This window comes from Globicephala melas, chromosome 10, assembly GCF_963455315.2.
Source record: "Globicephala melas chromosome 10, mGloMel1.2, whole genome shotgun sequence".
NCBI classification, from domain to species: Eukaryota; Metazoa; Chordata; class Mammalia; order Artiodactyla; family Delphinidae; genus Globicephala; species Globicephala melas.
Genome location: NC_083323.1, coordinates 92,631,611 through 92,643,331, shown reverse-complemented (window position 1 = coordinate 92,643,331; position 11,721 = coordinate 92,631,611). Strand labels below are relative to the sequence as shown.

At 47.5% G+C, this 11,721-nt stretch overlaps 1 protein-coding gene across 2 annotated transcripts in view; it reads right to left on the bottom strand.

Moving 5' to 3' along the window:
- Positions 1-3,302: 3,302 nt before the first annotated feature.
- Positions 3,303-11,721, bottom strand: part of HEBP1 (heme binding protein 1) — a 30,492-nt gene continuing 22,073 nt past the window's right edge. Inside the window, exon 4 of one of the 2 annotated variants that reach the window (XM_060306167.2) lies at positions 3,303-3,507. In XM_060306167.2, coding sequence (XP_060162150.1) covers positions 3,372-3,507 — 136 coding nt within the window. In that variant the 3' untranslated portion in view covers positions 3,303-3,371. Of the gene's footprint in view, positions 3,508-8,323; positions 8,922-11,721 lie in introns of those variants that run through there. The other variant, XM_030841279.2, reaches the window with a different exon arrangement.

The window sequence follows — 11,721 nt, the reverse complement described above, 5'->3', positions numbered from 1 at the left end:
CTAAAGCAGGGCGAAGGGGGAGGACTTAGAGGCGGAGTCAGCAAAAGGCGTGCGCGCGTGAGCTCTCCCAGAGGCCCACTCCTGACCGGGCACGGCTGGAGGCACTGAGGCTGACTTCGTGCTGCAGGAGAGGGTCCCCACTCCTCCACACCCACCCCTCCATCTCCTGGAAGAGACGCTGGGAGGCCAAGACATCAAGGTGAAATGGGGGCTTTCCCGGGGAGGAGGGCGGGGAATGGCCCTGTTGGCAGGAGGAATGTTCTGACCTCAGATGATAGCTGCGTGGGGAGGGGAAACTGCCTGAGGACCGTCCAGGAAATAAGGAAGATTTGTCTCTTAGGATGAGTTCCTGTTTTTGTTTTTTTTGTTTTTTTGCGGTACGCGGGCCTCTCACCGTTGCGGCCTCTCCCGTTGTGGAGCACAAGCTCCGGACGCGCAGGCTCAGCGGCCATGGCTCACGGGCCTAGCCGCTACGCGGCATGTGGGATCTTCCCGGACCGGGGCACGAACCCGTGTGCCCTGCATTGGCTGGCAGACTCTCAACCACTGCGCCACCAGGGAAGCCCCGGTTTTTTTTATTTTTATTTTTTTACTTATTATTTTTGGCTGTGTTGAGTCTTCGTTGCTGCGCGTGGGCTTTTCTCTAGTTGCAGCGAGCGGGGGCTACTCTTCGTTGCGGTGCTCGGGCTTCTCATTGCGGTGGCTTCTCTTGTTGTGGAGAACGGGCTCTAGGTGCGTGGGCTTCAGTAGTTGTGGCACGTGGGCTCAGTAGTTGTGGCTCGTGGGCTCTAGAGCACGGGCTCAGTAGTTGTGGCGCATGGGCTTAGTTGCTCCGTGGCATGTGGGATCTTCCTGGACCAGGGCTCGAACCCATGTCCCCTGCATTGGCAGGCGGATTCTTAACCACTGTGCCACCAGGGAAACCCTGATTTCTGGTTTTTTGACTTGAGCAAGTTCATGAATGGTGGTGCTATTTAGAGAGTTGAGGAAGATGGAGGGAGGAAAAGGTTTGGGGGGATGGAAGAGTCTGAACCGAGACTTTCTGTTCTGGGCATGTTGAGTCTGAGAAATCTGTGAATTACTTGTGTGGATACATCAAGCAGTTCGTTGGATCTGTGCGTCTGGAGCTTATAGATTTATTTCTGCCTTTCTGTACTTTTTTTATGTCCAACTTCCTGTTGGCATCGTAGATATACACCAAGCTGGATAGCACACAGGTGGACCGCCTATCCCTCTCCATCCTCATTTCCCAGCTTGCTTTCAGCAGTTGCAAGAATTGGGAAATACAATCATTCATGTATCCATCCCACAATCATACACTGAGCTTTCACTGGGAGCTGAGAGAACAAAAATGAATACTACTAAGTATCAGCTCTCAGGAAAATCACATTGAGTTGGTGAGACTTGCTGACAAATACTTGAGATTTATGTACTCTGAGATGTGCGTAACTTAAAGAATAAATTAATACTTCCACCTCCTGCCAGAAAGAGACCCTCAAAAGAGAATGGATCTTAGCGGTGCCTTATGAGACCTTACAAGTGGTTATTTCAAAGTTTTTATGCTTTTTGTCACAAAACATGCAGGACAAAACTTGAGGGACAGTTCAGAGTATGTCTGAGCAATGAACCCATTTCTTATTTCTGCATGCCTGAGGGTCACATTTTGAAAGGAGATGGGATGCATTTAAAAAATCAAGTCAGGAAAAGAGATGGGCTGGAAATGAACGCTTGGGAGTCACCGGGACATGGATGGTCAGAGAACCAGTGGGTGTGATCTGCATCGTCACAGATGGGCTCATCTTGGGAGAGTGTGCAGAGTGATGTGATGCGGTAATAAGAGGACAGAGTATGTCATCCTCCCTTCCCCCACCTTGGAGAACTCCAACATTTAAGGGCTGGGCGGGAGACAGAAGCCAATGAGGGAAGTAAGGAAGTGGTCAGAGGTGGGTGCACTTGGAGATTGACAGGTTACAGGTGCCAAAGGAGGAACTCAAGGGGGAAGGAGAGGTGTCAGTGTCAGCTGGTACAGAGGAGCATTCAACCCAGTGGGGACCAAAATGTGCCTGCTGGACTTTGTGGATGCAGATCAGTTTCAGAGGAAGTACCTGTCTATGAATGGAGCGAAGGAGAAGAACATTCTGTGCGTGGAGTGACTTGTTAGGCAATTTGTGGGGGAAATGAGAGCCCTGACATGGTGCCTGGAAAGCCAGATGGGACTGAGGCAAGGTTTTCGTCTGTTCACATTGGAGCGTGTGAGTGAGCATGATTATGTGGTAGGAGGAAAGCGCCACGGAAGAGGGAGAGACTGAAGTCATAAGGACAGAGTAAAACAGACGGGAATTCCGAGGGAAGGGAGAGACCTGGCTCCCAGCGCAAGTGACAGGATTCGCCTTGGCTGGCAGGTGGGACATCTCATCCTCGAGAGAGAGGCAAGGAGGCAAGGAAGGCGTACTCCACTGGGTACCAAGCTGCTTCTCCTAAGAATGAAACCGACTCCCCAAACCCTCCTTCCTCCACGGAGCCCTTGCAGATGCGTCCGAGTGCTGAAGGATCCTCCGGATTCTTAGAGTGGCTGAGGCTCTGCTGGGCTCTGCCTCTGGTTTAGGAGACCCCGTTCCTTTGTGGGTCTGCTCACACGGCAAATACCCTGCGTGAGTCCACAGCGTGGCAGCTCGGAGGAAGGACTCTGGGAGTGGAGACAACATGATTACATACACGCATTATATGTTCAGAGGCACATATGCCGTGGGGTGGGGGGAGAGGGAATTGGATGAAGGTGGTCAAAAGGTAGAAACTTCCAGTTATAAGTAAGTCCTGGGGATGTCATGCACAGCAGGATAAATATAATTCTCACTGATGTCTGTCACACAGGAGAGTTGTTAAGAGAGTAAACCTGAAGTTTTCTCATCACAAGGAAAAAATATATTTTTTTATTTCTTCAACGTTGGTTCTTTTTTTTTTTGGCCGTGCCACACGGCTTGTGGGATGTTCCCCGACCAGGGATTGAACCTGGGCCCCGGAGGTGAAAGCCCAGAGTCCTAACCACTAGTCCACCAGGGAGCTCCCATTTAATGTTGTTTCTATATAAGATGATGGATGTTCGCTAAACTTATTGTAATAATCATTTCATGATGTATGGAAGTCATTATGCTGTACACTTTAAAGTTCTACAGTGCTGTATATTAATTATATCTCACTGAAACCTGAAGAAAAAAGAGTCCATATTTTGTAGACATTATTTAAGGTGGGACAATGGTCCTGTGTTAGTACACCAGAACTTCTTTTAGCTCACTTTTTTTTTTTTTCGGTACGCGGGGCTCTCACTGCTGTGGCCTCTCCCGTTGCAGAGAACAGGCTCCGGACACGCAGGCTCAGCGGCCATGGCTCACGGGCCCAGCTGCTCCGCGGCATGTGGGATCTCCCCGGACCAGGGCACGAACCCGTGTCCCCTGCATCGACAGGCGGACTCTCAACCACTGCGCCACCAGGGAAGTCCTCACTTTTAATCTATAGAGGGAGAGAAGACAGACAGGGCTGCTGCTGTGACAGGGAGCAAATAGGTTGCTGCTGGGTCTCTGTGCTGTTTCTGGAGTTGTAAGTTCTTGGAGTTTGTTTAGCTACATTCCAGGCAGCGGCACATGCCCTAGGGACATAGGGATTCTATCACTGCCCCTGCGGCTGAGCCTCAGAATAAATGATACAGGGGAGAGGGAGCACCCACCCCCTACACTCACTTGTAGAGTCGCATTCTGCCTCATTTCCTGTCTTGCCAGACAAGGAAAACAGACATTGAACTGAGTGTTTAGTAGTGTTTGCTCTTGGAGTTAAACTGCCTGTGTTCCAGTTCTGGCTCAGTTGGGTACCATCTGTGTAGCCTGGAGCGTGTTAATGAACCTCTCTGAGCTGCTCCAGCTCATCTGTAAATGGGGAGAGATGACAGTGCCTGTGGCTGCCTCATAGGACTGTGGTGTCTAGTAAATAAGGTAACTCTTGGAATGAGTTTGCACAGTGAATGCGTAATAAATGTGAGCTATCAATAACTCTTATTTTTTAAAATTCAAATGGATCTACATTAAGAAGACTGAGCGTCTACTGTACACATAGCCTTATGCTAGGGGGTACGTGGGGACTCTAAATCGCTAGGAAGAGGGGTGTAAATGGAGGGATCGGGGAAGAATTCAAAGACTCTTGAGCTGGGACTCGAGGGATGGGTAGAGGATGGATAGGGAGACGTGGGGGGGGGATTCTAGGTGTGGGAACAGAGCGAGTAAAGGCGAGTCAAGTGGGGGACAGTGCAGGGGAACCAGCATTTATTCTCATTCTGCTGGAGGGTAAGGAACCCAAGAGAGAGGAAGAGGCATGGTATGAGAAGCGGCTGTGTGGGGCAGCTCATAAACTGACTTTTTGATGAGGGTCTGATTAATTCATTGCCAGGGAAAAGGTAATTCAAGTTCTACCTGATGCTCGATCACGCGATAGCTCTACACAGCCCACGCCAACTCCTGCCACACCTTCAGTCGACTCTGGCCATTTTCACCTTACATGGATTGGTTCTTTTTTCTTTTTAAGATATTTTTGATGTGGACCATTTTTAAAGTCTTTACTGAATTTGTTACAATACTGCTTCTGTTTTATGTTTTGGTTTTCTGGCCACGAGGCAGGTGGGATCTTAGCTTCCCGATCAGGGATCGAACCCGCACCCCCTACATTGGAAGGTGAAGTCTTAACCACTGGACCACCAGGAAAGTCCCCATGGATTGGTTCTTTTTTTTTTTTTGGCGGTACTCGGGCCTCTCACTGTTGTGGCCTCTCCCGTTGTGGAGCACAGGCTCCGGACACGCAGGCTCAGCGGCCATGGCTCACGGGCCTAGCCGTTCCGCGGCATCTGGGATCTTCCCGGACCGGGGCACGAACCCGTGTCCCCTGCATCGGCAGGCGGACTCCCATCCACTGTACCACCAGGGAAGTCCCCGTGGATTGGTTCTTGCTTCTGCATTTGTAGATACTGCTCGAGACTATCCCCTAATTCCTAGAGAATGCTGGTTGTTATAGAAACCAAATACTTTAAAGGAAAAACCTAGAGTTTGTCAAGGATATAAATTCAAAGGCAAAACCCATGGCACTCGACCAAATCAATACCCATCCGCGTGGCATGCTATGAAGCTCTAATTACTGTGCTCAAGATCAATGTAACATTACTCAAGAGTGGAGAAGCCAAATGTAAATGAAGGAGGTCTTCCTTAAACAGGTGATGACCAACTCCCTGAGCTCAGCTAAGAGTCCCACGGTATTTATACACAATCACCTGACGGACTGTAAGCGCTCACGTAAGCAGAAAAGTGTAGAATTGTGGTGTGGTACATGCAGGACAAAATTTATGAGGTGGTGCTCACAGAACATACAAGGGACATTTAAAAATTTTTTAAAATTTTATCAACATTTTAAAAATTGAAGTATAGTTGATTTACAGTGTTGTGTTAATTTCTGCTGTACAGCAAAGTGATTCAGTTATACATGTATGTATTCTTTTTTTAATATTCTTTTCCATTATAGTTTATCATAGGATATTGAATATAGTTCCCTGTGCTATACAGTAGGACCTTGTTTATCCATCCTATATATAATCGCTTACATCTGCTAACTCCAGCCTCCCACTCCATTCCCTCCCCCAAACCCTGTCCCCCTTGGCAACCACCAGTCTGTTCTCCATGTCAGTGATTCTGTTTCCGTTTTGTAGAAAGGTTCATTTGTGTCATATTTTAGATTCCACGTATAAGTGATATCATATGACATTTGCTTTTCTCTTTCTGACTTACTTCACTTAGTATGATAATCTCTAGTTGCATCCATGTTGCTGCAAATGGCATTATTTCGTTCTTTTTTTACGGCTGAGTAGTATTCCATTGTATACACGTACACAATGAGTTGCATACAAGAATACTAATGGCACAGGAAGATGGTCTGTGGCGGAAGGCAGAGCATCCTTATACGTGCAGCTCCAGGGAGGCTGCCGCCTTGAGGCTGTGATTCCGAGCATTACACCTAGAGCACAATTTGAATATTTGCTAATATCTCTACTGTTTACTGTTTTCAAACTTAATTATACAACAATCTAAAATACCGGCCATATGTTCTACTCCTCTAGGGAGAGGAGGAGAGGGATGGGGCCAGAGGGTCTTTTCATTGACCTCTATTTTAGGAAAGATACAGACAAGAAAGTGGGTTGGAGTTGGGAAAAAAGATTGCTTTAGGGACTTCCCTGGCGGTCCAGCGGTTGAGACTTTGCCTTCCAACGCAGGGGGTGTGGGTTCAATCCCTTGTCAGGGAGCTAAGATCCCACATACCTTGGGGCCAAAACACCAAAGCATAAAACAGAAGCAGTATTGTAACAAATTCATAAAAAGACTTTGAAAATGGTCCACATCAAAAAAAAAATCTTTAAAAAAAAATAGATTGCTTCATTAGTCCATAGATCGGCAACTAGCAACCCTGGTCTCTGTTGTTCTATTTTTCATTATTTAATCCAGAATGAGGATAAACAACTTATTTCCTTGGCTCCTGTCTCTCTCTTTTCTTAATTCACTGTTTCATGCCATGCCGTCAGTCACCTGTGTCCTCACTGTGGGGCAGGAGCCTGAAAGCCCTCCCTTTTCCACCCGATGATGCTCCACTGTTTGGGGTTTTTAGGGATAGACGAGAGCGAAGGAGCAGGAGACACTGGAAGAGAGGCAGCAAAGTGCTCCCGAGCCATTTGCATGGGCTCAGAAGTGAAAATGCAGAATTAAAACCTTTAAGATCCTCTGCAACCTGGCTTCAACCCATCTCTCCAGCTGTCTCTCACTTCTCATCTTCCCTAACTCTTGATTCCAGATGTACACACCTAGTCATCATCCCTTTGCAGAAAACCCTGGAGATTAGCTACCCCAAAGCCATTCTGAAAATCATTCTCCTCTGCTGCTCCCCACCATAGAGGCTGGAAAGCCAAACACACACACTTTCCCCATCTCCGTGGCAGGTATGGGTGGCTCCAAGTGTCAGTTCTGGTCCATTAGATGTAGGTGGAAATCTGCTAGGGCAACTTCTGGGAAAGCTTTTGTTTCCTCATAAAATGGGACAGATGCAGCTAATACAGCCTTTCCTTCGCTCCCCTTTTCCAACCCGGAACATGGATGAGATGGCAGGAGCTTGCAGCCATCTTGTAATCATGAGGGAAAGAGCAAGGCGAGTACAGAGACTTAAGCACTGAGCCACTGACCTATCTCTAGATATCCTGCTCCATGAGAAAATAGAATTTTATTAGCTTAAGCTACTGCTGGTTTAGTCTTCTGTTACTTACAGCTTAATTCATTCTTAAACGATGGATGACCCTGAACTGAGTGCTGGGGATATAATGGAGAACAAAGCAGGTGCGGACCTCTTTCCTATCAAACATATTATCAAGTGTGAGAGATGGAAAAAAAGGAAATGAGTAAGTCCAAACATTACAAATGTTGGGACTCTCAGCTCCTCATGTGCATGGGGGTCATGACAGCACCTCCTTCATAAAGTGTGCATGGAAGGCACCCAGCATGGCCTCTGACAGCAGTCAAGGCCGGTAGCCACTGTGATTTCCCAATGATCTTCAGAAAGGGGGAAGCCCATCCCCTAGAAGAGACCACTGTTTTGAAAGGCGGCCTGGAAAGGTGAAGACATAGCTCTCATTCCTCTTTAGCAAACCCCATGGCGAGCTGTTGACAGGGCTGGCCCTGTGCACCCTGGGAGGATGGCGCGCCCTCCCGGTGCTGTGGCCCACTGGCTCTCATCCTCACTGGCTCCCCCAGGCACTTGGGTCCAGCTTAGCTACTTTCCCCACCGCCCCTCACAGCCTCGAGTCCCCTTTCCTTCTCTTCTGGCCAAGATGCACATTGATTCTTTCACTTCTATCCTCTTCAGTTAATGAAACTGGACCCCAGCTTTTCTGACCTCATCTCATCATCCTGCATAAACCCTCTGGGCAGGTCTTCCCGTCTCCACGGTTATGCATCTGGGGTAGTGAGTTTTCTTCTTGGTCTATCTTTGTGGTCCCTGGAACCCTTTGTGGCCCACAGCTGCAAACAGTTTCCTCAGCTTCAGAGCGTGGAATCGCTGTGACACGGTCACGGTAAGTGTCTGTGGTTTAGAGACGATCAAGCATGTGGTACGTGTCCTCCTTCCCTGGGATCTTTGGGCTTCTATTCTGAAGGACTTTGGAACTGTAAACACAGGATTCCTGCGACAGTAAACACCATCAGTAGTATCTATACACCTGTGGAATCTTGGAAAATAACTACACTTAGGATTCGTCTCAGCTGTTTAAGTCAAAGATCTTTATTTCCAGTTTCTTTTTAAAGAAAGCTCTTAGAATCAGAGATGAAAGATCACGCGTAAATCACACTTCTTCCTCAATAACAAAAATACGGTTTCAATAATTTTTAAAAATCAGTTTTTAGGGATCCAGAGAGCTGGGAAAATGCTGCTGGGTTTTTCTGGTCTACCACGGAATTTTCTAAGTCATTTAGAAGGACGCATATGTATCGTGGGTGCCTTATTTCCCTCCACGAGAACAAGAGCCTCAGGATCTGGAACGTGCTTATTTCAGGAAATTGGCAGTGACTGATTGGCTCTGAAGGAAAGTCGGCCCTGCTGGAGCTGCACAGGGAACTTCATTTCCTCCTGGAGGAAGTGGGCACAGACGCAAGCATCCAGGGAGCTCTAGTTCAGCCAATTATTCATTGCTCTTCACCAGCCAGACCTCGTTGCGACGTCCGTAGGGCTTCATGGGAGGGTCATACCCAGTGCAGAAGTAGAAGTCACTCCGGCAGGTGGCTGTACCCGCCAGGGTGGTGCGCAGCTCGGCAGCATGAGCTACGTAGTCAGTTGCCTTGGCATAACCGCCAAACTGCCTGAGGACACAAAGCAAGTCACTGGGTCAGAAAGGACAGGGTCTCAGAGAGATGGGGGGACGTCAAAAGAGTCACTCACTACTCTTATTACAACAAGCATGCTCCAGTTGTTAAGACTTCAGATCTGCCCCTTCCTACAGGGGTGGAACGAATCTCACCGGGCGTGAGCCTCGTTTGTAAAACAGGGATATGTTTCCTTTTTCTTCCAATCGGTTATGAGCATTAACTACAATCACGGATGTAAAAAACTCTAACGCAGGGCCTGAACCACACAACATTCGGCCCTCTGCATCGGGGGGTTCTGTACCCGCAGATTCAACCAACTGCAGATTGAAAATATTTGGGGGAGAAAAAAACGTTCCAGAAAGTTCCAAAAAGCCAAACTTTAAATTTGCCACGTGCCATCAACTATTTACATAGCATTTACAGTAATAGGTATTATAAGTCATCTAGAGATGGTTTAAAGTAGGTGGAAGGACGTATGTAGATTATATGCGAATACGACACCACTTTAGATAAGGGACTCCGGCAGCCTTGGATTTTGGTATCTGTGAGGGTCCTGGAACCAGTCTGGAACCAGTACTGTAGTCGGTACTATAGGCGAGCTTCCCTTCCCTTTCTGAAATTTCCTGAAGAGATGGGAGGCTGACTTTTCCCAAAGCCATGTCTTTACCCTTTCTCTAGCTTCCTCTGCTGCCCCAGTCGCCTCTCTTCCCTGCCTCTCTGTCGCCAGTTGTCGGGGAGGAGAACCAAGGAAGTTAGGGTGGAGCTGGAGCTCATGTTTCTCCCACTGCAGAGCAATTCTAAGGACAAGTAGCAGCTTTGTTAAAAAACAGAGCTACCTTGTGACCACCTAGAGGGGTGGGGTAGGGAGGGTGGGAGGAGATATGGGGATATATGTATATGTATAGGTGATTCACTTTGTTATACAGCAGAAACTAACACACCATTGTAAAGCAATTATACTTCAATAAAGATGTTAAAAAACAAACAAACAAACAAAAGAAAACAGAGCTACCAAAGGCAGGACCCCTATGCAAGCTTTAAGCATGCCTGCCCCAAATAAGGAAATCACTTCAGGGCTTCCCTGGTGGCGCAGTGTTGAGAGTCCGCCTGCCGATGCAGGGGACATGGGTTCGAGCCCTGGTCCAGCGGCTGGGCCCGTGAGCCGTGGCCGCTGAGCCTGCGCGTCTGAAGCCTGTGCTCCGCAACGGGAGAGGCCACAGCAGTGAGAGGCCCGCGTACCGCAAAAGAGAAATCACTTCTAATAGATCCCTTCTGCTCAAATCAGGAAAGCCTTCTTTTTCTAGTAAGTAAAGATGATTTTTCCAAATCAGGCTTTTCTCTTGATGGCAGAAGGTGGAGATAGAGAAGCAGTAAAGTTTGTCTTTTCACGACCGTTATTCTCTCCTTACGTCACCTGCCTTCGCTCCAAAATTCGTCCTGTGACCTACCCTAAATACACCACTCTAAATCTGGGGCTGCATTACAATCTTTACTAGTGTCAAACACATCCCCATTTCTAACGAGCTTGATGACTCAAAGGTCTGAATCTGTACCCAGCCAAGATTGGCCAAATGCATTATTTTGGGTGGGGTTCTCTGACTCACGCTTTGCTCTTTTATAACTCGCTAAGCATTCAGCACATTGATTACAGGGTTACTGCTTTGAAAATACCCAGGATTTCATCTCTAAGGAGTTGGTTGTTCTAATGTCTAGACAATAGCTACAGCACATGGACAGGGCTGAGACCAATTTGGGAGACAGGAGGCTTGGTCCTTCAAGTCTACTGAAGAAAGATTATAAGGCAGATGGAGAAAGGTGAGTTCTAGCTTCATTGAGGCTCAAATGAGATAAAACTGGATTAGGAGGCAGAGGATGAATATTAAGGAAGGATTGTTCTGACAATAAAAGCCTGTAAGACACTGGGCTTATTTTTGAAGAATGTCTATAGATTGAGGACCGCGGGTCTGAAACGAATCAGATGCTGGATGGGGGTGGGGTGATCAGGTGTTAAATGCCTCTGCAGTCCCCTCTCACGCTGTGATACTAAGCTGTTTTCTGTGTAAATCGATGATGTTGGCTCTTTAAACTACTGGTTTCTACAAACATCTAAAGGAGTGGTCCTCAAATACCTTCATTCATCAGTTGAGAGGCAAAATGGCTAGTTGTGTGCTCACATCCTACCTCTGCCACCGTCTAGCTCATGGTCTTGGGCAAATGCTTGCATTTCTCTAACCTTCAGGTCCTTCATCTGTTCAGTAGGAATGAGGCCATCAATTTCAGAAGGCTGTTGTAAAGATCAAAAAACAGAAAACGACGCAAACTCCTTACTCAGCCTCCTGCCCATCACGTGGGAAACGCACAGCAAACAGTAGCTATTGTTGTTACTTTGCAGTTTGCTCAGAACAGTCTCCAGTTCCCTGATGCCCGAGGTGAGAGACATAATGGTGATGTAAAGTAACTAGCAAGAGAGCTTAATGATGAAGAACTGGCTCAATTAACAACCTCATCTTCTCATTTTCTCTAAAAATGCTTTCAATCTTGTAACCCCACTCCCCTTCCCCATTCCTCCTTTCCCCTCCCTTCTTTCTTTCCTCCCTCCCTCCCTTCCTCCCTTCCTTCCTTCTTTCCTCCCTCCCTCCCTTTCTTCCTTCTTTCCTCCCTTCCTCCCTCCCTCCCTTCTTTCTTTCCTCTCTCCCTTCCTTCCTTCTTTCCTCCCTCCGTCCTTTCCTATCCTTTTCTTTCTTCAGAACTTCTCACCTTCTAACATACTATCTAAAAGTTATTCATTGTTTAT